Source organism: Boeremia exigua (assembly GCF_020726555.1).
Source record: "Boeremia exigua strain MPI-SDFR-AT-0100 chromosome Unknown C7974scaffold_2, whole genome shotgun sequence".
In the NCBI taxonomy this organism is placed as follows: Eukaryota; Fungi; Ascomycota; class Dothideomycetes; order Pleosporales; family Didymellaceae; genus Boeremia; species Boeremia exigua.
This window is the reverse complement of record NW_025763519.1, coordinates 946,457-971,151: the sequence shown is the minus strand read 5'-3', so window position 1 is coordinate 971,151 and position 24,695 is coordinate 946,457. Positions and strand designations below refer to the sequence as shown.

The 24,695-nt window shown below is 54.2% G+C and overlaps 11 protein-coding genes across 11 annotated transcripts; 4 read left to right on the top strand and 7 right to left on the bottom strand.

Annotated features, from left to right (window-relative positions):
- Positions 1-968: 968 nt before the first annotated feature.
- Positions 969-2,501, top strand: C7974DRAFT_303401 (uncharacterized protein; the record flags this gene model as incomplete). Its single annotated transcript, XM_046137943.1, has 2 exons — positions 969-1,820; positions 1,881-2,501. The coding sequence occupies 2 exons, from the start codon at positions 969-971 to the stop codon at positions 2,499-2,501; spliced, it is 1,473 nt and encodes a 490-aa protein (XP_046001306.1).
- A 5-nt stretch (positions 2,502-2,506) lies between these two features.
- C7974DRAFT_430796 (uncharacterized protein) lies at positions 2,507-3,974 on the bottom strand (the record flags this gene model as incomplete). The annotated part of the gene is made up of 3 exons (XM_046144728.1): positions 2,507-2,588; positions 2,634-3,246; positions 3,494-3,974. The coding sequence occupies 3 exons, from the start codon at positions 3,972-3,974 to the stop codon at positions 2,507-2,509; spliced, it is 1,176 nt and encodes a 391-aa protein (XP_046001305.1).
- Positions 3,975-4,264: 290 nt separating this feature from the next.
- On the top strand, positions 4,265-6,287 carry C7974DRAFT_350755 (major facilitator superfamily domain-containing protein). The gene is made up of 2 exons (XM_046139470.1): positions 4,265-5,032; positions 5,082-6,287. Exons 1-2 carry the CDS (start codon positions 4,429-4,431, stop codon positions 5,990-5,992), a joined length of 1,515 nt encoding a protein of 504 aa, XP_046001304.1. The 5' UTR covers positions 4,265-4,428; the 3' UTR covers positions 5,993-6,287.
- Positions 6,288-6,545: 258 nt separating this feature from the next.
- Positions 6,546-7,832, top strand: C7974DRAFT_385219 (putative sterigmatocystin biosynthesis peroxidase stcC). Its single transcript, XM_046140928.1, has one exon. The coding sequence runs from the start codon at positions 6,990-6,992 to the stop codon at positions 7,530-7,532; it is 543 nt and encodes a 180-aa protein (XP_046001303.1). The 5' UTR covers positions 6,546-6,989; the 3' UTR covers positions 7,533-7,832.
- Positions 7,833-9,709: 1,877 nt separating this feature from the next.
- C7974DRAFT_99119 (heterokaryon incompatibility protein-domain-containing protein) lies at positions 9,710-11,823 on the top strand. The gene has a single exon (XM_046147677.1). It carries the CDS (start codon positions 9,886-9,888, stop codon positions 11,776-11,778), a length of 1,893 nt encoding a protein of 630 aa, XP_046001302.1. The 5' UTR covers positions 9,710-9,885; the 3' UTR covers positions 11,779-11,823.
- On the bottom strand, positions 11,824-14,251 carry C7974DRAFT_99086 (Six-hairpin glycosidase-like protein). Its single transcript, XM_046147676.1, has 3 exons — positions 13,439-14,251; positions 13,174-13,389; positions 11,824-13,124 (listed from the first exon to the last, which is right to left on the bottom strand). Exons 1-3 carry the CDS (start codon positions 13,989-13,991, stop codon positions 11,869-11,871), a joined length of 2,025 nt encoding a protein of 674 aa, XP_046001301.1. The 5' UTR covers positions 13,992-14,251; the 3' UTR covers positions 11,824-11,868.
- Positions 14,252-14,580: 329 nt separating this feature from the next.
- C7974DRAFT_408875 (uncharacterized protein) lies at positions 14,581-15,446 on the bottom strand (the record flags this gene model as incomplete). The annotated part of the gene is made up of 2 exons (XM_046143358.1): positions 14,581-14,670; positions 14,724-15,446. The coding sequence occupies 2 exons, from the start codon at positions 15,444-15,446 to the stop codon at positions 14,581-14,583; spliced, it is 813 nt and encodes a 270-aa protein (XP_046001300.1).
- Positions 15,447-16,250: 804 nt separating this feature from the next.
- C7974DRAFT_301623 (uncharacterized protein) lies at positions 16,251-17,135 on the bottom strand (the record flags this gene model as incomplete). The annotated part of the gene is made up of 1 exon (XM_046137860.1): positions 16,251-17,135. One exon carries the CDS (start codon positions 17,133-17,135, stop codon positions 16,251-16,253), a length of 885 nt encoding a protein of 294 aa, XP_046001299.1.
- Positions 17,136-19,369: 2,234 nt separating this feature from the next.
- C7974DRAFT_446795 (uncharacterized protein) lies at positions 19,370-20,905 on the bottom strand (the record flags this gene model as incomplete). The annotated part of the gene is made up of 2 exons (XM_046145611.1): positions 19,370-19,522; positions 19,574-20,905. Coding segments are annotated over 2 exons (1,485 nt in total), but the record flags the coding sequence as incomplete, so codon positions are not given.
- Positions 20,906-21,993: 1,088 nt separating this feature from the next.
- C7974DRAFT_99050 (uncharacterized protein) lies at positions 21,994-22,789 on the bottom strand. The gene has a single exon (XM_046147675.1). The coding sequence runs from the start codon at positions 22,630-22,632 to the stop codon at positions 22,012-22,014; it is 621 nt and encodes a 206-aa protein (XP_046001297.1). The 5' UTR covers positions 22,633-22,789; the 3' UTR covers positions 21,994-22,011.
- A 353-nt stretch (positions 22,790-23,142) lies between these two features.
- C7974DRAFT_99035 (P-loop containing nucleoside triphosphate hydrolase protein) lies at positions 23,143-24,647 on the bottom strand. Its single transcript, XM_046147674.1, has 4 exons — positions 23,845-24,647; positions 23,504-23,796; positions 23,382-23,456; positions 23,143-23,337 (listed from the first exon to the last, which is right to left on the bottom strand). The coding sequence occupies exons 1-4, from the start codon at positions 24,374-24,376 to the stop codon at positions 23,239-23,241; spliced, it is 999 nt and encodes a 332-aa protein (XP_046001296.1). The 5' UTR covers positions 24,377-24,647; the 3' UTR covers positions 23,143-23,238.
- Positions 24,648-24,695: the final 48 nt, after the last annotated feature.

Below are 24,695 nucleotides of genomic sequence, written 5' to 3'. Positions count from 1 at the left end.
CACAGGCCTTCAGCTTACAATACACAGCTGATAATCTCCTGTACGAATGGTTGAAGAGATCTTCTGCAAGCAGCCAGGCAGACCCATCGCAAAACAAGGCAGCCATTAAAACAAAACAATCTGCACCTGAGCCGAGGGAATCTGCCTATTACCGGTACTTAATCTCAGATGAATGGAGAGAAGAAGATAAGCGACGAATAAGGTCTGAAGTAGGATTGAAGGGCTCAAATTCTCCTGTTTTTGACAACGACAAAGACACGCATCGATACGCATGCCCTCAATGCAGCAGAGTATTCACGAAAGTCGAAAGTGTCATCAGGCATATTCGGTAGGTTCTGTCGCAGACTCATTTGTTGATGTATTAACACAACCCAGTACTTACACCGACAATCCACCGTTTGTCTGCCATTGCTCTGAACGGTTTGCACTTCACGAGGACTTGAGGCGGCACGCAAAGGATGCACACATGAGTAGGGATCCAGGAGATCTGAGTGGAAATGCAAGAACCGCTCCAAAGACACACAGTGAAATTCCCCCATGCACATCATGTCGCCAGCGGAAGACCCGATGTGATAGGAAGCGACCAGTGTGCGGATCCTGTGCGTACTGGTCCCGTAGTTGTGTCTACGAGCAGGTCTCTAAGGGGAGCTTAGTCAAGCGACCAACAGGTAGGCTAAGTGCCATTTTTAAGGTGAGAAGGCTGACCTTTTCAAGTAGGAGAGACTGAAGCACTGTCCCTAAGACTAATGACCAAACAGCAGTACGATACCCACACAGTGCAACCAACTGAACTGCCAGCCGATCACTCTCATGATGATTCTACAACAAAGTCGCCTACCAGTCATTCAGAAGGATCTGTATCGCAGCCAGGTCTGCAAGGGCCTCATAAAATTGCTGCCGCCGATTCAGTAAAGGATAATCAAGCATTGACCGGGGCTCATCATGGCACTCAAGACAACGTACTTGATATGAAAGAAGGCGTCTGTATATGTGCACAGCACCAAAGACACTTGTTCGCCAATGAAACCACGAAGACAGTTGTCGGTTACGAAGAGATACATGGGAGACTGCCAATCGCATTGCGATGGGATATTGAATATGTGTCATCCCGACAGAGCTGGACATGTACCCCATTTGAGACCCATAAGACCGTATCCTATCCTCTCACAATTGCTGGCGCACCTGTTGTCTTGCCAGTCGAGCATCGTTGGCCCCCGACTGGGGGTGTGAATCCACCACCAGATCCTAGATCGAGGAGACCGATCGATTGTCGAGCTTCTTTGGATTTCGATACTATTGGAGATTTACAGGAAGTCTTTGAAGGCAGCGTCGGCTTCTACCTCTTAATCAATGGCCTGCTCCAGGTCATTGTGCCCTCGGGCTTCGACACGGCGTGGGCATCTTCTCATCTACCCCACACATTTGGGGGGCTAAGAGTATCGTATATTGAGCAAAGTCTTGAACCTACCATGTTGCCTACTGAAACAGCTACCACAAAGGTGAGGTCATCGCTGGGGTTACGAAGCATGAGCTTGTCTAATCGTTACCTGTTGTCGAACTCTGCGCCATCACTATCCACGAACAGCCTCGAGCTCAATGATTTTATTGAAGCTCGAGGCAAATCGATTCAGAAAGAGCGGTATACTGGCAGAATTGGGCTGAGCGTAGCAAGAGACAATGCTCAATACTTGACCATGTCTTCTCACGTGATTGCAGAGGCTATATTGGCGAAGTCATTGTTCGGCAGAGGTCGTTCGCATCCTGAGCGTCTACAGGATGACTGGAATCTGCATGCAGATATTTGGGCTGGCAACACGAAAGTAAGCAGTAGAGACTGATGTAGAAAGCCTCACTCATATATGAGCTGACAATCGACGCAGATCGGTATCATTGAGAAGACATACGATACCGAAGCTGGCATTTACCCAAATGGTTTCGCTCATGATGTCACGCTTATTAAGCCCATCAGTACAGCCTCGATCCAAAGCGCGAAATCTCCTGTTGCCGGTCTTGGCTGGCTTACTTCGGACGCGTGGTCAGCTCTTCGACAGCAGACATCGACAGTGAGAATACTGTCATCAACAGAGACACACCGCGAAGCGAAGACACTAAAGTGCAATCTGTGCTCTGAAGTGCTTGTTGTTGGCGAGGGGATATTCTTGAATCAAACGACGGTAGCTGGACCAAACCCAGCAAAAGAACATGACAAATCGACATGGACCAAGCTGGTTTCACGCGCTGTACTGTATCGAGTAAACCCAGACTTTGACCCACCAAACGGGTACAGTGGTGTAGCGTTGTATGCTAATGGCCTGAGAGAAGATGGAACTGAAGGTCCAGGGGTTGTAGGATTCCAGAGCTTTGTACAGAGAAGCGGCCAAGTGCAGAATTATGCTATGGAAGGTTCAGCTTTGGAACAAAGGCTCAGCAAAGGAAGGATCGCGTTCTATGGAGCATTCATGGTGCCCGAAGAGCTTCGGAAACACTATACCATCCTATAGGGTACCTATCGATCGAAAGATCCAACCACCTGTGCAATGCCTAGGAAAACCTGTACTATGGTCAAGAGTACAACGACAGTGGCAAACCTTCATTTGTTAGTAAAAATCAGACTTGGAGTGCGAATCACCTACAGAAAAGTCCAGAACTGCATTGTGTCTCTTCGATCACGAAACAATATCCACAAACTCCAGGGTCTTGCTGTCTGGAGATGTTGATCAAGTCGAGCAATACGCGGCCAGAGGTAAGGAAAGTCATCTGGCGTCCAATCATGCTGCGCAGGATTCTCTGAAAGCTTGACAACCAGCGGATCGAATTCGCTTCGTTCGATCTCTGCTCTATACTTCCCTCTTGCGCGTATGCTGGTACTTCGCTCAAACTCTGCAATGGAATATCTGCGGTAACGGTACGCAGAACACGACCAGCACCAGCAGCTCCTTCGAATACCAAACTGTGCGCCTAGTCTGATATGGAGCGACACATCGGACCACGCATTGAACAGCATTGCATATGACTCCTGAACCTCATGGGCGAGCTCTGCTGGGATACCAATGCTAGCCGAGGTGGTGGCGGTGAAAGCACATGGCAAAGAGAACAACTCTAACGTATACTGCCCGCCCGAGTTTACAAGCATCATGTGTCGAGAGATGTTCTGCGTCCATGTGATCTCAACTGCACCTAGAACTTTCAATGTGAACGCGTTGAGTCGAGTAGTTTTGATTGAAAGTGATTCGTGGCCGTTGACGCCTTCATACAGTCGATGCAATGCTGCTAGGTAAGACGTTAGTAATGTGCACTATTAGTGTCAGGCGAAGACATAACTTACGATCTTGATCTTGCACCTCGGATGCTTGAGGATACAAGGTCTGTAATGACGTGTGTGTTTGAAGGGCTGATAGACTAGGCAACTTGGAAAGTAGTGTGATCAGCTTCATCGCAACATCTTCTGCAGTCTCGCATCTTCGGTCCCATCGACCACCTGGAAGCAGTCCACAATCTCGGATCAACCCCGCGACATTGCCTTCATATGGCTCAGATACCAAGATCGAAGGACCCGATCGTGCCCTATAAGCAGTGATGATTCTGCGAGACTGATTGCGCTGCTGTACAAATGAGGTCAACATAGTCGCCCAAGATCCCAAAATGTACATCACAGTATCCTCAACGTGCTCCACTCTTGCAGCCTGACCGTTTTGCGTGTCTAGGAATATTTTGCGATATCCTGATGTTACCAACCTGTCGATGAGGGCTTGTATACTCTCGCCATCTCCTGTCCCATTTGTTGTGGCATCAAAGTGTCCAATGACTTCAATAAAGAGCTCAATCCACTCTTCCAAAGCTCCGTTGCCAACATGGAGCTTGTATATGTAGGTCAGGTAGGGCTCGGCTGTCGCGTCCACAGGGTAATCAAGATAGCCTAACGCATGTGCGAGTCTCGTCCGTAAGACGCAGGAGGAGGACCTATTTAGCGACATTTCAGACCGATGGTGTTGGCAAGCAACCTAGCACAGACGTCAATAAGAAGACTAAAAGCCATTCGGCTGGTAGTTCCTGGAAGGCTGCCATCTCTGCAGAACAGCAAGGCTGAGGGCTGTGCATGTCGAGCGCTTACGGCTGAGGCCCGGAGTTAGTTTAGCCCTAGGAGTCGGAGTACCATAACACCGAGCCGGACACGGCTCGGATCTGATAACGGTGAGTCAATCTGATAAGCACTTGCTCGATGGAGCAGCTTCTTGCAACAGGATGAGCTAGGAGATGGGTTTACGTGATATCTTCCTCCTATACCTGCGTCGCATTCCATCTTTCAGGCAGCAAGGCTAGTTAGTGCATGATGCAAAACCTCCATGCAGCACAACCGGTCAAGCACAATTGCCATATAAAACCGCAGTGCCGTGCAGAGTTCTTGATCTGCAGCAATCCGGCTTCGCGATGTCTTCCAACCACCAGCAGAAGCCTAAGTCCACACCCGTTGAACCTCTTGCATCGGATATAGAGCTCGCAATCATTCAGCCCTCGCAAAATGCACCGTCCAAATTTCTCGACCCTTACCTAGTGACGTTCACTATGCCCGACCTGACCAATCCGAAAGATTGGCCGACCAGCATCAAATGGGCTGTTACCGACGTTCTCAGCGCCACAGGCTTCAACCGTATCATGGTGTCCACTATCATGGCTCCCGCACTGAGCACCATCGCCGCCGAGCTGCACATGTCGCATATCGAGTCTGTCATGGCCCTTTCCATCTATCTTCTTGCCACTGCGTTTGGTCCGCTGGTCATCGGTCCGTTGAGCGAGGTATACGGCAGGCAGAAGATACTGCATGCGAGTAATGTCTGGTTCTTAGTGTGGAACATCGTGTGTGGGTTTGCCAATACCAAGGAGGCACTGATCGCAGCGAGATTTTTGGCTGGCTTTGGGGCGAGTAGCATTTATGCGCTTGCGGGGGGTGTGTTAGGCGATGTCTGGCGACCAGAGCAGAGAGGCAAGAGTCTAGGAATGTACTCACTCATACCGCTGTTGGGAGCTGCAGTGGGTAGGTTCGCCTGATGTCAAATATGTGTACAGCAGACTGACATCTACAGGACCAATCATTGGCGGCTTTATGGCAGGTCGAACCACCTGGAGGTGGATGTTCTGGTCAACGTCGATATTCCAGGCCGTCATGATCGCGGTGTCCTTCAGTGCATTCAAGGAGACGTATGCGCCTACCATTCTAGCTCGACGAGCCAAACAGCTTCGTAAAGACACTGGAGACACCCGATACTACACCGAACACGAGCGCTTGAGCACCGGGAAGCCGGTTCTTGCGATCCTTAGTAAAGCACTTACCCGTCCGCTCCGACTGCTACTCTTCCACCCGATTATCATCATCACAAGTGTCAACCTAGCGTTTGACTATGGTATCCTATATATTGTGCTGACGAGCTTTGCCCAGCTGTGGACGGACTACTATCATCTTTCCGTCGAGACGAGTGGACTGCATTATATTGCACTTGCACTTGGTGAGCTCACCGGCGCCCTGGTTGGAGCACCGATGCTAGACCGTTACTATCGCTGGAAGAAAGCGCAGCATCCTGATGACGATCTGGCACCGGAGCACAGGCTTCTTCTCGTCTTCCCTGGCGCACTGCTGGCATGTGTAGGTCTGTTCATCTACGGCTGGACGGCAGAGCATCGTGTTCATTGGGTTGCAGTTGACCTTGGCGTCTTCATTGCTATGTTCGGATCGCAGGGCGCAGGTATGGCGTGGTCGGCATATCTCATGGACGCTTATTCGGAACATACAAGCAGCGCCAGGGCAGCCACGCAGTTTTCAGCAAGTTTGACTGCGTTTCTCTTCCCACTATTTGTGCCAATCATGTACAAGGCTATGGGTTATGGATGGGGCAACACTGCGATGGCTTTTGCTTCGCTGATCCTCGCAGTGCCGGGACCGATTGCATTGTGGTACTTTGGGGCGGGTCTGAGGATGCGCGCACAATCCACCTACTAGAGAAGGTCAGGCGGTCGAACAGTCGGGATGTTGACTGTCACTAGAAGTGATGATCGTTCGACTTTTGTGAACGAGCTAGTCAGAGTGCAACTTCGAAGCGTCGCGGATGTGTGAAGTGGGAGAATGCTTACAGGAGGGATGTGACCGACCGACCATCGTGTATATGAATGAAACACTGGCCCATTTACAAGCCAATCATAGAATAGATGTTTGAAGTGCGGAGTTTACGAGAGCGAGAGCGACTCACCTCGCACTCGCAAATCGATTACCTCACGCTACCTTGTAGCCACATAGGGTTAGCTCACTTATCGTACACGTACTCGGCTATGATCAGTATACGACGAATGCTCCTTCTTTCCTCCTGACGTCGCACCTGTAATCTACCAACCCCATCTGCGCTCCAGGCTCATACGTCAGCCAGCAATAGCAATGTCTTGATTGGCTACACGCCGGCGTGAAACAGAAGCTTTGAGGCGCTGTGCATACCCGTTCCGCCGGATCGACATGAAATGTTCCGAGAAGGTGTGGCTGCAGTAGTACGCAATGTGCAGGCTTCTAGGATGTCAGATAATTGTAGGCACCAGTACTAAGGTTGTTTTTGCGGAGGCTGGAATGACGGTGTTACGCGTATAGTATACGGACGAGTGCGGAAGGCCTTGGTATGCAGACTGTACAAGTGAATCTTGTTTAAGAAGACCTCGAAGCCGCTTGAATTGAAAACATGCCCAAGTCGTCTCTTCTTTCCCAAACTTCAACCCATCTCGTTCTAAGCTTTTGTCATTGTCATCTTGATCTCTTCTCCGACCCTTCATTCTACACATCATGAAGCAAAGCGTTCTCTTCCTCGCAGCAACTGCCTCCGTCGTGTCCGGCCGACCGCAGTACGGTACACCAAACCCACACGAATGGATCCCAGGCGGAACCAACGACTGTAAGTGTCACCAGGCTGCTACTCCTTCCCGACTCTAACAATCACCCAGTCCGTGGCCCGTGCCCCATGCTCAATACGCTCACGAACCACGGCTTCCTCCCGCGTGACGGGCGCAACTTTACCAGGGACAACGTGATCAAAGGTCTCGGCGATGGGCTAAACTTCGACTCCCAGCTCGCTGGACTGATGTGGGATCAGGCCATCTTCGCCAACCCTGAGCCGAACGCGACGTTCTTCACTCTCGAGCATCTCAACGTGCACAACGTGCTTGAACATGATGCAAGTCTGTCGCGTACCGACGCTGCGTTTGGAAACAACCATGTGTTCAATCAGACGGTCTTTGATACGAGCAAGATGTGGTGGACGGCGGAGACGGTGTCGGCAAAGCAGTTGGCGAATAGCAAGATCTACCGACAACTAGTAAGTAGGTCTGAGAACGACAACTATACCTTCAGTGCTACGACGGAGGAGTTCAGTCTCGGAGAGGTTGCAGCGCCGATTATTGCATTTGGAGATGTTACCGTAGGCACTGTGCCGCGGGAGTTGATCGTGTACTTCTTCGGTAAGTTTTTTCTAGACCTGTCCTGGTCGTGGGCTTCAGCTTGCTAATGCGTGAACAGAAAATGAGCGGCTGCCAGAAGAGCTGGGCTGGTCAAAGAAAAACAACTCGATCACCCTGGAGACCATCTTGGGGGCGACTGCGATTGTTCGTAATGCCACAAATTTGTTGACTGGCGGTGAGGCTGCCGCGGCCCCGCACAAACGGAGGGACCTTCACAGTGGGATTTTCTGAGCATTTAGGTCTGAAGGTGCATGGAGTTCCTAGGTTATGGCAATTGATGTTTATATCGGAGTACTTAGAAGCGAATTTTAAGCATTGTTTTAATATTTCATTGCTTGAGCTACATGGGTATCTTTCGCCTCATTGAGCGAAGCACAAACAAACTTTTTTAGACTGATCAAGACCAGCGCGCCAAGTAGACATCGTAAGTTGATGTCTGGAGCTCACAGGCTCTTGCAAATGAAGTTGCATCTTATTGATTCAATCAGATGTTGCGGATCCGCACCACGGTCCATCGAAGGCGTCCTGCGCCACGACACAAAGCCCGAGAACGCCCGAGAAGCCAATGTAGGCAGGAAGTTGGCGCTGAAGACCTAGTCCCGGGACTGATATCCGATCGTGTAGAATAGAGTTGGGTATTTCCTGAAGTACATGCTCAAAAAGGTGGGCAAATGATGTGGTTGTTTTTGCGAAGTGAAAGCACAAAGCAGTGACAGGTCTCATCTTCTCGAGCTCGAGCTCGCGTCCGATGCAGCAGTGTTCGATCTTTGTGCAGCGCTTTGCGACACTGACGGTGATGCGGCAGCCGAGTGAGATGTAAATCTTGGCGTGGGTGGGCCCGAGGACAGAGGTGATCTGATCGAAGCTGTTGAGATCGACGCCGGTCTCGAAGCAGTGGTCTTGAGAAAGACTCGCGCAGGTGGGAATTGGCTGATTGGAGGCATTGCGGTAGTGCGGATGTTGTTCGGTAGCTCGGTTGTGTGGATGTCAAGAGTCTGTCGTGAGGTGATTGAGCGTGAGCGAGAACGTTTGAAAGTTGGCTGGTGGAGTGATGTAATGGCTTATGTGGAAAACAACCAGAGGCGGAAGCCGTTGATCTTATACTCACAGGTGCACAGGCTTGAAGAGTCACAAGCTTGTTGCCGAGGCGGGGAGTCACACTTGTGACATTGCCGTTTCGGGTAATCAGGCGATGCTCTCGCGAGATCAGGTTCAGCTCGCGGAAAAGTCTCCGGACCGAGCCGGCGACTTGTTTTCGTCAACGTTTAGATTCATGAGGGGTCATATGCAAATGCGCGACTTGATCGCCTCGAGAGGCTATGTATTGGCTCTTGGAGGAGGCCTTCCCTTTGCTCCGAGCAAGTTGGTCGCTGGAATGCTGCACAAGCCCATGTGCCTCCTGCCTCAGGCCGCGCGACCTGAATGTCAGTGCGCGTATCTGACATCGCAGCTAAGGCATATAACTGCGTGACAACTGTGGGTTCCTGGACGTTTGCTGTCGTGCATGTTTGGACAAGGCTCCACAGCGGCCATGGCGAGTCTGGGCGGGGTGTGGGGCGGCGTGCGCAAGCTTCGAGCTAGAGGTTGTAGGGCTCACGAAACTTGGTCGTGGTGTTGAGAATCACCTTGACAAGTAACGTCGATATCTCCCATTCTGAGAGTCCTTGAGTAAGGAATCATGAAGCGCATTGTGTAGCAGCACGCCTGCGAACAGTCAATCGTCCCTCAAGAAGTACTGTCCTTTGATTAATTGGCCTCAAAGCTCTTCCATTCGACGCTATGCCTGTTCCGGAAAGGCTATCCGTGTGAGCTGTTGATTGGATGGCCACTTGAAAGCTGTCCGAGTCTCACTCGCGACACCAGAAGGCTGTCAACGGTATCAGAAACGCGTCTCGACTTGCCCGCCCCATCTGCCAAGCAGCTTCAGATGTTCGTTTCAACACAAGAGCTCTTGCTTGTTCATGCCAGTCCTGCGGGAGTTTCTGATGTGTTCCGGCCGCAGAGCCGCACAGCTTGGCTTTCACATGATACGACTCCTGATGAGACATGCGCGTGGGATGGATTTGGGCTTTTGTCTTGTGTTGCTGTCGTGAGTGATTTGGCGAGAGACAAGACGAGAAGGGTCGCGCGTGGTTAGCGCGCTTTCATCTCAACATGAACGACTAGGCACTTCGACTGTGAATGAAGCAACTGGCCTAGGCGGTATGCATCGGTGTCTGCGACCGTCACAATCCAATTTAGCTGGATTTACTGGGTGTAGGTACGGCGTACACACTCTTGGCTCTGGGCGCAAGCCATTTCCCGCACAGCCTGACAACACAGCCTCGCTGGGCCGCCTCTTCTACAACACAAGTGGACTGCAGGACAAAATCCTGACGAGACATTATGTTTGTTTGTTAGATGCTAACAATGGAATCAATTAGTACCTCATCTAAGCAGTATGCGCGTGCTATCCGTCAAAGGTTCCTCGGCAGCTCAAACAAGGCGCTCTACTCGAATCGACTTTCCGATAACGACATTCGCCTGCTCACAATCTTGCCTTCGCACAACGTCGATGCTCCCATAGTATGCCATTTACGCCAACACGAGGTTTCGACAGCCCCTGCTTACGAAGGACTTTCGTATGTATGGGGCGATCCTAAAGATGTCGTCCCGGTCAGCTGTAACGGAATCAATGTCAAGATCACCAAAAGCCTTCGCACAGCTCTGTGGAGAATACGCGATACCGAGGAGCCACGAATTATATGGGCCGATGCTTTATGTATGAACCAACGCGATGTTGAAGAGAAGAACATCCATGTACCACTCATGGGTCGAGTGTTTTCCAGGGCTACCAACACCGTTATCCACCTAGGCGAAGCAAAGCAAAGCGAAGCACTGGAAGCCAAAGAAGGGCTCGAGGTAATCGCGAATTCCATGGAAGACTTTAGGATACGATCGAATCTACCAGTCGATGACAATCAAGCGTTCTACGAGTCGATAGTGGTGACACTGCCCGAACTGTCGCGTCCTACTTTCTCACCAGACGCTATCAAGAATTTGTTTGGAGCAAAGTGGTTCTCACGCACATGGTGTGTCCAAGAAATCATGCTGGCTCGCGATTCGGCACTCGATTCATACGCAATATACGGCCACGTTCGTGTCCCGTACCGACTTATTGCCAAGGTCTCCCTGTTTCTCATTGTTGCATCAAAGCTCAACATTCCATTTGCTCAAGAGTTAGGCCTCTCGGATTCTGTTGCTGCCATCGAGCTTGAGGAGCGCAGTAATCAGGCAGGTCGAAATTTACTCCAAATCTTGGATGCTTTCTGTGAGCATCAGTCTTCTGACCCACGCGATAAAGTCTATGGACTTCTCGGTATACTTCGCCAACGCTCTGCATACAATCCGGAAGCCATCAGCGTGGACTACTCAAAGTCGGTTGCACAAGTGTATACTGACACGGCTCTTGAGATCCTTCGTACTAATAATAATCTGGAAGTCTTGGACCACGTTGCAAATGCGGAAGATTCTGAGCCCGACACTGAATTCCCGACATGGGTACCAAGATGGGACCTGCCGCGAGGCTGGGTCTTATTTTTAGACGACGACATGGACAGCTTCAGAAGCACATGTTCCGCCGTACTAAGAACCGACAATCAAGTCCCGAATAGCTGGTCGGTGCAGGGTAATCGACTTCTAGTCTCCGGGTGCAGGTATGGCCAGGTCTCCAGTGTTCTGTCCTTAAAAGGTACAGAACAGGAAGCCACAATCTCAGAGCTCTGGAGAGATACACAGGCATCTAGAATGTCTTGCTTCGACAGCCAAGAGGAGCTTTTCGCGATGGCTCGGACTTTTGCAGTCGGCCAAATTAGACACGGCCTCCATTTCGACACAGCCAACGATGAGCAGAAGGAGATGTTCATGGCAGATTTCCTTGCCTTCATTCATCACTTTGTGCCTCGATGCTCGCCTAAATGTCCTGGCGCATCTGAAGACAGCTGCTACACTATCGATGCCAATGGCACGAGACGGGCTGGGTCAGCAGAGAGATACGCCTCCATTTTCCAATATAGCTGCTCAAGACGAAAATTATTCCAAACCACACAAGAGGCATTCGGTGTCGGCCCTGATTACTTGCACGCAGGCGACCTCATCGTGGGACTTATCGGTGGATCCTCCCCTTTCGCTCTCCGACCTCAAGGTGACAACTACCTCATGATTGGCTCTGTATACATAGACATGCTTATGGATGGCAAAGTCTTCAGAAGATTGCTTGATGACGGAATGAAGGAGAGATTCACGCTGATATGAATGACCAGACTTTGACTTAGAGTCCGAGGAGACCTCCAAGGAATATATTCTCGAGTTTACTAGTTTCTAACTTCCATCTACCAGAACTTCTCAAGACGAGGAGCATTCATATCTCGCAGTCCATTTCCCACCTGGTAACCCAGCAAGCGTGACCGGCCCTGCATCAACAGCCTGAACGTCGACTAGGACATCCTCCTGGGTTCCACTTTGCTCCTCTAAGAGCACTTTGCCTACGCAGCCCAGCTCCGGGAGCTTGACCTGACCACTTGTGCCCTGCGGCGCTTCAAACTCCATCGTCCAAGAGCCATCGTCAGCAACCTGTGTCTTCGCGGAGAAGAAACCGACATCCGTGCTGAACCCAGCATCCGCAATCTTCAAATCTCCGAGCGAAGGCGCAATGCGCCACGTCTTGCCTCCAGCGCTGAGAAGCTGGATGCCAGCAATGTAGAAAGTCAGTGAGGATGTCGGCCCGGTCGCCCAACCATGCGCGTGCGAAATTCTTGCGTCGTTCAAGTACGGTGCATAGTGCAGCTCGCCACTCGTCGAATATCCTTCGATGAATGTCGAATTCGTCATGCGCGGATCGTCGAGCATGAAGCCCCACTGCAGCCTCATGAGCTCGATAGCGGCGGTTGTGTTTTCTGCGAGGAAGTGTGTCTGCAATTCAAAGCCGGAGATGAATGGCGAGATGGCATCTGCAGCCTCGAGCGCGGGAGCGCCGTACGGCGTCCACCTCTCATTCAGAGCAGCAGATATACGCTGGACTTGGGTGGAGTTCACGGTCAGGTTTGCGACAACGGCCCATGAATTTCCGTCCTGCGGCATGAGGGTTGTGGTTTCGTTGTCGATATACATGCCAGCTTCTTCATTCCAAAGCAGCTCGTTAGCGGAGCTCTTGATACGCTCAGCGATGGTCGTCCAGTTGGACGTAGAGGAGGTGTCGTTGAGAGCCGCAGCAAGCTCAATGCCGTGGTTGATGGTGTAGTAGAGGATCGCGTTGGCTTCAATGTTGTGCCCGCCCATGCCGAAGCGCAGCCAGTCAGCGGCCGAAGTAACATTCATCAGCCCGGAGGAGTCGATGTAGCCGAGGGACCATGAGAGGGCAAGCTTCCACTTGTCCCAAAGACCCTGCACATACGTGATGTCGCCAGTGTACAGGTAGTGATCGGCAACACCAATGAGTGTATACAGGTGGTACGTAAACGATACGATATTGGGGAACGGTCGCCCGGCATATGGGAGGCGACCGTCCTCTGCCTGAACGTCGAAGAGGGAGTTCAAAGAGTTCTCGATCGAGATCACATCATTGGTAGAAACGACAACACCAGGAACGCCAATAGCCATGTCTACGCTGCTGTCAGTTGCACTTCTCTGATGTGGCGAGCGTGGACTTACCGCCTGCCCACACAAGTCGATCGCGCTTCGCGCCGTCCACCAAACTGGAGGTACCGTTGGTGATTGTGGCGTTGTAATACCACGTGACATTAGTGGCGTCAGAGACTGATGAATTGATTTCGCGAATATGAATCAGAGCATCGCCGTGCTTAGGATCGATAGTGCAGAGCTGATTAGTGTATGCACCAGCATACCAGATGCGGTTCAAAAGCTCGTCTGTGCATAGTAAGTTAACAAATCCCTCATAACAATGCCGCCGACTTACCATCGCAGTGGAAGTATCCAGTGTAGTTTGCGATTGCATCGTCCTCCCAATGCGGCATCGCGGTAAAGTGGACTTCCGCACCCGTGACCTCAACCGTGCCAGTCGAGTTATGCACTAATGTCATATACCTGAAGCCTCCTCTCTCTTTGTCTCTCGGTGCAGTGTACCGCCCTGGCTCTGTGACGTGGAACCAAAGAGTCTCGTCCTTTCCAGCATCAGCGGTTGCATCAGAAGATGCATTTGAAACCCATAACGAGCTCTCGGAGAACGTGACGCCAATGTACTGGGACGAATCCGAGACTGCGCCAATGTTCAAGGACACAACGCCGGCAATGTTGACACCGAAGTCGTAGGAGGTGGCTGCGTCGCCATCGAAGGTCGAACTACCGTTTGACTGCGTGAGGCTTTCGGGGTTGCTGACTGAGCCATTGGTGTTGTGCACCGAGACAGGATTCAGGGTTCGTGATCGAGGTGCCAGGATGTACTGATCATATGGGATGGCGACGGCAGGCGCAAGAAGCGCCGCTGAGGACAGAACCGAGAGTAACTTCATCTTGCGACGAGTCTACTTTTCGAAACGTCTGGTTCCTATTCACTATATACTTGAGTGCCACCGAAGGCCTGCGCGGGGACAAAGTCCCCATCTTCAACTGCCGTACTGAAGATGCGCAAAGCTATCGGACGAGCAGAGACCGAAATGACGTTGTAGAAATGGTCCTAGCGTGACGTCGATCCTGAGATTGTGGGGAAGTGGGGAATGCTTGTTTGCCCGGTGGCGGTAATTGGGCGTAGCTTTTAGCTTGCTGCATCGAATGCAAACTCCTGACCAAATTTTCGGACCTTCTGTCCAGAATCTTCGAGCAACGGTGGAGCATTGCAGCGGAATACTGCGGTTAACAGCCTTCGGCCACTGAGGCGTCAGCTTGCCCTGTCAACATCTGGCACATAGCTGCACCGAGCCCAGCAAAGAAGAAGTGAGGGGTTGTCAAAGAGAAGAAATTTGTCATCGTGTACTGCAAGCTACAGATTGTAAGAATGTAGATCCAAATCGGATCGAGGCAAACACCAAAACACCACCCTAGTTGTGTATACCCTCATCCGAAAGCCCAAGCCAGAACGCCATTGTCATCAACGTAAAATCGTCATTTCCGATTGCTCGCGCAAAACTCGACAGCCATCCCGTGTTCTGAGCTGCATGCCGAATTCGGATTGCTCTTCTTGCAAAGATTCTCCTATCACACAAGTCAGCTTACATCCGCTCAGCTCCGACAAGCCCGTCACATACCTCGTACAAATACGCCTGATCATCGCACCAAGCGCCAGCACCGCATTGGAAACTCAAAGCGTCCTTCGAAGGACCCATCTGGAGTCCAGCCTCATGTCCAGCGCAAGCAGAAGTGTCGCCGTTCCTCAGGCCGTCTTCGCTGCGGCCGAGGCAGTCGATCAGGCTGATGTCGTACCACACTGTCCCGGCTGACACTGCATATTCGATCTGCACGGGCTTGGAGAAGTCGCCCTCCTTCTTGGAGACTTTGAGGTTGACACCCGAGCCCTCGGGTGCGGCTTCGAAGGGCCGGTCGAGCTTCTCGCCGGCGGGGACGTGGCCGAGTTCCTCGACTGTGTTGCCGACGTGCGGCTCAAAGTACAGGTCGTAGTCGCAGAAGTTGTAAATGGTCAGCGTACCTGGGGTGGAGTCCGGCCGCTGGAAGAGGGAGAGCTGCGGGATGTCGACGTCGTCGACGGTCGGCTGGGGAGTGTCTGGCAGTGGCCAGGGAATCTTCCACGGGCATGTCACGGGGATGACCCAAGACTCTACACGAGCAAGTACTGAGTCGACAGCATCAGAGACCATGTCTCCGACCTGTTCGGTCGTGTTCTTGACCGCGTCGAGGACATCGTCGACACCTCGGGTGAGTTGGATGTCTCGATGACGGTGGAAGTGATGTATTCCATGCGGTGTCGCAGAAGCCACAACCACAGAAGAGAGGAGTAAAACAGCTGGCCGCATACTGTTGAGAAACAAAGAACGCCAAGGCGTTGGTGAAGTCCGTTTGAAGGAGTGTAGGAATCGCACAGCGACTCTGTGGAGCAAGTTCCAAGAATGAATGGCTGGAGGAGCGAGTGACAAGCAAAACAACAGCCATAGTCCGAGCCGGCGTTTCCGTCTCTCTTATACAAAGCCCGTCGCCCACCCATTTCGCGATGTTCAGCTTATGGCTGGGGGCCAGACCAGCTCGGGTTGAAACAGGGCGTGTCCGAAGTCCGAAATGTAGGTACGCAGCATCGAGGCACCTTGTCGGGTACAAGGCGAACCAATCGATAAGCTTCGGCAACTACAACGATGTGCGGTACCTGGATGTCTGAGCTGGCTGCCGCCTCGTGGCCTTGGATGCGGTGGGAACTGAGTTCGTCATGCTGATTGGCTGGGTTTGAAATGAGCGCTAAGCGAGTGAGATGACATGGAGGTTGACAACCTTGAAGTTGCAGCATACATGACGTGGATGAAGTTGCAATTTCCACTATCTCTACGAAGAAAGAAAGACACCGCTCAGTGAATGCCACGCTGTCGCCGTGCCGTTCACGGTAGTCGAGCCGAATGGTACACACGTGGCTGCGCAAGCCGCTTGAGCTGTTCACATTCCCCGCAGTCAACAGGTCTGCGTCCTCGACGGCATCATTCCCAGCCGTGAGGGAGATTAGGAGAAAGCATGTTGAGATGAGGTCAAGATGAGCGTCGCAAGGCATGTGCCTCCCAACCAGTGGCACTGCCGCCCTCCAACGACTCGAAACACGCCAGGCACAACACCCCGCTTCAACACTGGCTGTTATGTCTCTCTTCAGCCCTGCGACAAGTTGCCTTGAGGCTACGCTTTGAGCGAGGACCGTCATGCTCTGCACCTGTCTGCTGATGACCGTCTAACTCTACCAGGTCGGCGTATATCTTCTCCCAATCCACAACCTTCTTGTCCTTTTTGCCATCGTTCAGGTAGTTGGCACCGACTACCTGCGAAACAGGTTCTTTGGGCTTCCTCCAATCATTGTACCAACGCTGTAGCTCTTCAGTGATGCTGATCTGATTGGACGCAAAGATAGTCGACAGCCTGAGGAAGTGAGCGCGTTGGATTGTGAGTTCAATCGGTATGACTGCAGTGGCTTCGTCTGAAGTAGCCTGGTCTTTGCGTAAGTGCGGCCGCCCAGCTTGCTCGACGTCTAGAGATGCCTGGAGGTTGTCGCATAGCTTGGTGAGAGACGCTACCTTGGCGACGGCTTCGTTGCGTTCCTGCTTCATCTTCTTTTCTGAGGCCGCACGTGATTGCTTCTCTTGCAGCGCACCCTTCGCTTTCTCCTCTTGCTGTCCTGCTTCCGCCTTTGCGTTACGCACTTTCTTTCCCGCACCCTTCAGCTTGCCCATCTGACCTGCAATCTCGTGTTTGAGTGTCGCAATCTCGCTATTGGCAATGTGGAGATCCTCTCGCAGCAGCTTGTTCTCAGACTTATAGCGGTCTGTCTCATTCTCCAGTTGATTCAGACGCCGCACCACTTCTGCGGGAAGATCAACATCAGCAACGGCCCTCTTGTACACACGTCGCTGCAGGCTCTCATAGGCTTCTTTGTGTTTAGCAGCTTCTACTTGGAGTTGGTCACGCTCTCGCAGCAGCGATTTGATCGTGTCTTCTGCGTAGGTATCGACCCGCATACCGAAGGGTAAGCCGGTGTCGGTCACCGAGTCACCCACGATATCATCATCTGCTAGGCTCACGCCACCGATATCGTCGCTGTCCGACATGATTTCGACTGTCCCGCAGGCACTTTAAGATACAAATGCGAGGCTGCAGCTCCTTCAGTTTGGGAGGTCGCGACTGCCAGTAGTGAAGGGCAGGTCAAGGTCGAAATCCTTCAGCTTCATGTCAGTAAACAAAGCAAATACGACGCACGGGAGTAGCTAACTGTAAAGATGCACGAATAAATTCATAGACGGTGCGTGGCGTGCGTGTTGTTGTGTGCGCTTGCGATATGAGCCGAAGTGGAAAGACCATACCCCACGCGCACGTCCCCGGTGAGAGTGAGAGTGAACATTACTCCAGTTCTGCTCCTCTGTACTGATAACATAGAATTGCTCTAGCAAGAGATTTGATGATCCAGACCGTGTGTCATCCGATGTATACAATGCGAGTGTGATTCGCTGTGGCATACTTCAGCGCTGAGGTGTAGCTCGGTGTAGTGTGGGTGAGGCTCGTTCGTAGCGCATTATCGGTCGCATGAGTGCAAAGATCGTAGTAGATTTCCTGATGCTTCTTCAAGATAGCGTGCGTGGTGTAAGATCAAGCGGTCGATGGTTGGGGATTAGAGGAACACTTAAGTCGAAACGGGAATAAAAACAACACTTTTACCATAGGGCTCAGTTCAAGTTAACAGAAGATCGAGACGACGTTTCTGGCTCTGAGTGGAATCGCATGGTCTCATCTCGGTTCAAAGAACGGTTTGTCGTATCGGAGCAGTTTGTTGTTTGGACTTGCGCTCACTGGAGATTGTTTTGTTGAGGTGATTGAGCAAGCTTCCTGTGCCTTCTTCAGTGAGAGACGACGCAACTCCTAGCTCCACAGCTGCTCTTTGTTATGTGATGATTGATATAATGCTTTCGGGTAAGAGGAGCCTCTAGTACTTGTCAGTACTGACTAAGAAGTGAAGTGAGTTGAGACTGTTCCAGCTGATGCTATGAGAACCTTAGTTTCAGGTACACGGTATGGCACAAGCGTATGACTTCGTTGTTGCTGCTTTGCTGTGAATCCTGTGTTTGTTCTAGAAATAGCAAATACATGCGTGCCCATCTTGATACCCCTACATATATCCTACCGTGACTCCCATTTCGTCTTGACTTCACTGTATCAACTATTAGTCAACACTTTCTCCCCGTCACTCACACGCACTCCAATCAACAACTTCAACAAAACCTCCACCAGAGTTGATAAGTACCCACTCTCATCCACCTCGCCGACGAGCAACCACCACTTCCCACCATGAACCCAACCGCCGCGCCCTTCATCTACAAACCAACCACATCCAGCACCAGCACCCACAACTCCCCCACATACACCCTGCCGAACTTAAACCCCACTGCACCACCACCTCCGCCGCAAGCCACACCCACACCAACCTCCGGCCACCACGCCGCAGTCCTGCATCCCGCGCACAACACAAACCCAGCCCTACACCCCGACACCCCCCGTTCGAACCCCTACCTCACCCCGCCGCCCTCCCCCACCATCCAAGGCATCCGTCTCCCCAACCCAAACCCCCACAAATCCGCATCTACCACCCCACCCCCCGAACCCCACGAACCCCCAACCCACAGCGCTACCCCCGACCTCGCCCGCCTGCGCGCAGACACAGCGCGCCTGCACACGTTGAACGGGGAGGCGCGGCGTGTGCTTGCGGCCAGGCGGGGGGTGTTGCGGGAGTTGGATTGGCGGGTAAGGAGGGGGGGAGGGTGGAGTTTGTTGTGCGTGAGGGGAGGGGGAAGGGGAGGAGTTCTTAGGGGTGGTGAGGGTGTTTATGTCGTGGATGAAGGGTCTCCAGGGATTAGAGGGTAGGGTGTATGTAAACGGAAAGAGACGGTGGGGTGGATCGTGTGTGACTGTCGCGTGCAGCTTGGTCATGGTAGTAGAGGTGAAGTGCAGCGCTAGTTGCCCAGTGTTCCGACTAGCTGCCATCTACATCGGCCACCAATGCACTCTTTCTGACAACGCAGTTCTTTCTATTTTACGATAGATTCCAACTGACCCGAAATGTCTAAACAGCTCACTTCTCACTTGTCATACACTGCTCTCGCCGTCCTGTCCATACCCCCCATCCAGAACTCCAACCCAAACCCACGCCCCCCGGCCAGTACCCACCTGGCCAAGTGACGGCCCTCCACCACTCTCCCAAACCCTAAGTCTCCGGCTCTCCCGTGCCCTTAAGCTTCTTCCCAGCACCCCCCTTCCCACCCTTCTCAGCCGCCGAAACGCGAACACTCGCCAGCGACCCACCACGAGCGCCGCCCGTCGCCGGCAGCGCGGGGAAGTCCTCGCCGTCCTCGCCGTCCTGTCACCGCGTTAGCTACTCCTCAACACCCACAATGCATGATCTACTTACTTCGCATCCCACCGCCAGTCCGCGCCGGCGCCCGCCGCCATCTCGCTGCCCGTTACCATGGCCCGGGCCACCGGCTGCTGTGTTGCGCAGATGTGCCTCCAGCTTCTGCTTCGCGGCGTCAGCGAGACGCCCGGATTCGACATGCCGCAGCGCGATTTCGGCGTCGACGGCTGCGGTCTCGGCCGCGAGGGAGTGCTGCTCGGCCTGCTCGCGGGCGTGCTCGCGCTCGAGAGCGCTCTGGAGGCGGTGCAGACGCTCTGGCTCCGTGGTGTTGGGGAGGACGGGCTGGGGGGCTGGGGGCGGGCACGGAGGGGTGGCGGGCGGGGGCAGGGGCGCGGGGCCGCGTGCTGTGGCCAGGCTGGCGAGGTGCTGCAAGAGCTCGAGGGCGGTGAGCTCGGCGGCTTGTTGCTGGGTGCGGAGCTGGTCGTAGCCTTGTTGGAGCGCGGTGTTGTTGTGTTGCAGCGCCTTGATGTCGGTCTCCAGCATCGATCTGGTCGCTGTCCAGGCCGCCTTCTCGTGGGCCGCTTCGCTGATCTTGGTCTCCAGTTCATGGAGCCTGGTCGTGGCCGCGTCCAGCTTGTGAGCCTTGATCTCCGCTGCGGCAAGGCGTTCAGCCATCGCAGACTGCTCCTCCTTGACGCGCTTCTCAACCCGCTGCTCTACTTTCTGAGAGAACGATCCCTCCAGCCTGCGCTGTTGCTCGTCAAAGGTCTTCTGCTGCAACTCGGCCTCCTTCTGCTGCACCTCGCCCTCCTTCAGCAGCGTCCGATTCTCCGCCGCCAAGCTCGCCGCAAGACGCTGCTGAGCCTGCAGCCTGCGCTCCAGCTCAGCTCTAGCGCCATCAGACGCCAGCAGCTGCGCAGCAAAAGCCTCCATATCCTTGCCGCTCCACTTCAGCGCGCAGCTCTTGCACGGCACCGGCTTCTCAATGGCAAGGTACACGACGCTGTTCGGTAGCGCGAGATACGCATGCATGATCGCGCTGTGGGCTTTGCGAAGACAAGAGATTTGGAGAGCGTCCGTGACGGCGTTGTAGAAGTGCTCGAGGGGTCGCTCTAGGTCTTTGAATTTGGCGTCGTTCACGTCCCAGTGTGTGCTTGCCAGCGACTTGAATTCTGCAAAGGTGCAGATGGCAACTTTTGCAGCATCCGCAGGAGGATCCTGAGTAGATGGGCGCCGGTTGGTTTCTTCGCCGGCCTCCATCTGCGGCATTGGTGTGCTCATCGAGAGGTGAGTTGAGTTGAATCTTGGCCGTCGTACGTTGTTCGAGGGCAAGGTCGTGTTCTGGTGTGTGGATATGAAGTCGAAAAACAGTAGAATCGTAGGTCGAATTGTGTTGATCTGTCAGTGGATTTGAACTTCTGCAGATTGAGCCGGTCGGCTGGGATTTTTTATATCTTCTCTTGAGCTAAGAGGAACAAGACCCCAGGCCACTGCGAACTGATGTCTTGCGGCGAGTGGATTGTCTCAGACCCTCCAAGACGTAAGTCTGGTGTAACTTTAGATGACAAGAGCGGGAAGTGGACATGTCTCAAAGTCAGGGCCACCGCAAAGCTGCTGCTCAGACACGCCATCTCAGCGAAGTCGAACGTAGTCCCAGAGCTTTGCACGTCAGGATTGTTGAAGACATGGGCGGGAATCCGGTGGGCTCGTGTGAAATGGACATGTCTCATCGTCAAAGCCCCCCAGAACTGCAGCTCAGACACCCCATCTCGCGAGGTCGAACGTAGTGCCGGAGCTCTGCACGGCTCCGTGTTATCCAAGACACCGACGAGACATCTGGGCGCTCTAGTCAGCAGCCGGCGAGCAGAACGCTCGCATCTCAGCGCCGGGATGCCAGCGTGCCCGCTCACCGCAATCGACGGGAGAACACTCCACAGAATCTGGAGTGAAGCGCTTGCCCACGCGACCCAAGAGCCCTCCCCCTTTGGCAGTGTACCACGAACCCACGAACCTGTCGAGTGTGATTCCGAGCCGGAGCATCCACTGGATTGGACCCCGACGCCTCTCTTTCTCCGCGGGGCCGCCTGTCTGCACATAAGCAGTCGATGTCAGCGAACGTACTTGTTGGACCTATCCAAATCACCAGCAGCACAGCACAGGCCGCATCGGGGCAGGTGGAGTGGTATATGTATTTCGTTTTTCGCTAGGACATGTGAGTGCCTGTATATTCACCTCGTGCCTTCATACTCTCCTCACGCTTCGATGTATCTCGCGCAGGGCGCTCGTGAGGCGTGCGCGAGGCCGAGGCGCGGTTCCTCACGATTCCTCCGTTGCGACGTGTCGGCTACGCGGTCTCCTCGTGGCACGCAGTATCTCGCGGGCTGCGCTCTCGTCTTGTTGCAGTTCCACCGCACCAGCGCCGCCGACACAGCCACGCCCCAACAGCCACACACCGCCTGATCCGTGTATCCGCATCTTGCACTCTGCTTGCCCCCTCAAAACGGCTTAGCAGCCTTCCGCGCCTCCCCAACCCCAGACACCGGATCCCTAAACTCCCTCCAACTAACCGGAAACATCAGCCTCCCCTCTGCACTCCTCGCCATAACAACCCCAAACTTATTCTCACTCGTGCTAACATAGTAATTACTCTGATCGCCCAAACTGACCACGGTTCCGCGCACCAGATCGCCCACCCGAAACGAGTCTTCCATGCGTATTTTATCCTTCTCCGTGGCCCGGATGTCCTCGCGCCGGATCTGGCCTGCGAACGACTCGCGGCAGACCACGTCGTCGACGACGAGGATCTCGCAGGCTGCGGCGCGGGGGGTTAGGCGCGTGATGAGCGCGAGTACGGTGCTGGATACGGCGGGTAGGAGGGGCGCGCCGCTGCCGGAGCTGGGGCCTAGGATGCCCGGGTCGGCGGTGGGCGGGCGCTGGATGGAGAGGAGGGAGGGCGCGGGAGATGTGGGCGATGTGGGCTTTGGGGTGGAGGTCACGACGGGGCCGCCGATGGAGGCGTAGATTTGCGATTCATGAATGTGTGTGCCTGGCCCCGGGAAGTATTTGTCTGCGCTGCCGAGGAGTTGGCCGGGGAGGGCGAGGGAGGGGACGGCCATGAGGCTGGAGGGATGACGGGTGGTGTTCGAGGTTGTACAGTTTATCGGTAGTTTGCGACAGCAATTAACGTGTTGTGCGGGCGCTGAGGCGTGGATGTAGTGTTGTCACTGTCGTGTTGGTGGTTGTCGCACTGCCGGTGGTGTTCGACAACTTTTTAGTCGCCTAATCTTTACGTCACGCGTACACCTGCCACACAACGCGACGGACGATCTGCAGTTATACTCTGTTAAGACACTACATATGTTGTTACCAATGCTGCCGACGCCAGCACAAAAGCAGCCGCAGTGCGGTGCGTACCAGAAGCGCAGCGCTTCTATTGTAATGGTTCCAGACCCGCCACCGAATCGAACACTCCCCGGCCGTCAACGCCGTTTTGTAACCCAGCATTCAAGCATTGCTCCAGTCGCCGAGTGATGCATCCCACGCAAAAATCATGAAAATCATTCGCCCGTGGAGACGGCGCGGTGCGCAGAGGGGGGGTCCCGCGAGACTGTGTCTCGTGCGCCGGCGCTGCGCTGAGGCGTGACATAGCGCCTGAGCCGGCCGCGCGAGTCCATCTCGAGCCGCAGCCATCTCCGATCAGGCGGTGCACGCTGTTCCGGCGACTAGACGGCCTGGTAGAGGAGTAGCGGCTCGCCGATGTTCTCTATCTCGGGGATGGTGCACTTGAGGTCGAACGCCTTGGACAGGACGATCTTGAAGATCTGGGCGTGTTAGCGTGGTGTGGTGGTTGTAAGAACTGGCGCACCTTTTGCACGTTGATGCTGTGACTTGTGCTGCTGAAGATGAGGCTGGCCTTCATGGCGCGCGCAAAGCGCTTGGCCTGTGTGTGTCAGTCAACGAATGCGGTACGTGCTAGTATATATGTACCTGGTTCGAAATCTCCTCTTGCTCCTCGCGCGGGAAGTTGACAAAGTGGTCGTACTTGGTGCCGACCAGAAACGGGATGGCGGTCTTGTTGAAGCCGCGGCCCTGGCGGTACCATTCCTTAATGGAGTTGAGCGTGCTCTTGCGGGTGAGATCGAACATGAAGAGAATGGCGACGGCGTCGTTGCACACGAGGGGCAACATGTTGACGAACTCGCGCTGGCCGCCGAGGTCCCAGATGGAGAAGGTGATTTCTGTGTTGCGGATGGAGATTGTCTTTTCCATGAAGTTGACGCCTGGCGAGTTAGCAGGTCACGGCATGTTGTAGTATGTGGGGTACGCACCCAAGGTCTGGATGTAGTCCTCGTCCCAGCTGCCCTCGACGTACTTGACCATCAGACTGGTCTTGCCGATCTGGGCGTCGCCGACCATGCCCACCTTGATGACGACGGACGAGTTCTTGGCGGGCTCGGGGGCGGTGGTGCGCGCGTTCTGGTCCTGGTACGAGTTGGAGCGGCCGCCGGCCTCGGACGTCGAGTAGCGGCCCATCTGCGAGCTGGGCCGCGACTGCGACTGCGGGTGCTGTGTGTCCTTGGGGTCGTGGTAGGCGCGCGGGGGCGTGTCGGCGTCGGACGAGTTGAAGCGCGTGCCGTTGTGCGGGTACTGGTAGGCCGTGTCCGAGTACGAGGTCGAGGGCCGTTGGGGCTCGGGGGTGTATGCGCTGGCGGGCGGGTTGCTGGGGTGGAACTGCGGCGGCGGCGACACGTTGGCGGTGACGGTGCTGGCGGTCAGGTCGGCGTCGGGGTCGTCGGCGGGCGGGAGCGCGTCGGGCGCCTCGTGCACGTCGGCGGGGGGCTGCTCGGGCGGGAGGTCCATGGCGGCGGGGTGGAGGAGACGGTGGGCGAGACGTGGAGGGCGGGATCTGGGACGGGCGAGGGATGGACTTCCAATGGCGCGGCAAGGCAGTGGCTGCAGTGGGAGCGGTAGGCGCTGGAGCCCCGCGTCAACGTCAGGGGCACGAACGGCACGCGTCGCGGTGGGACAACAACTGAACAGGGCACGCCGTCGGGGCGCGAGGGAGACCGTGCAGGCTGCGAGGCTCTGCTGACGTCGAGACTGGAGGCGGTAACGCGCTGGCGGTGGGATGCGCCGACTGGGATGCTGGCACTGGCGGGTGGGCCCTGCGACTGCGTCC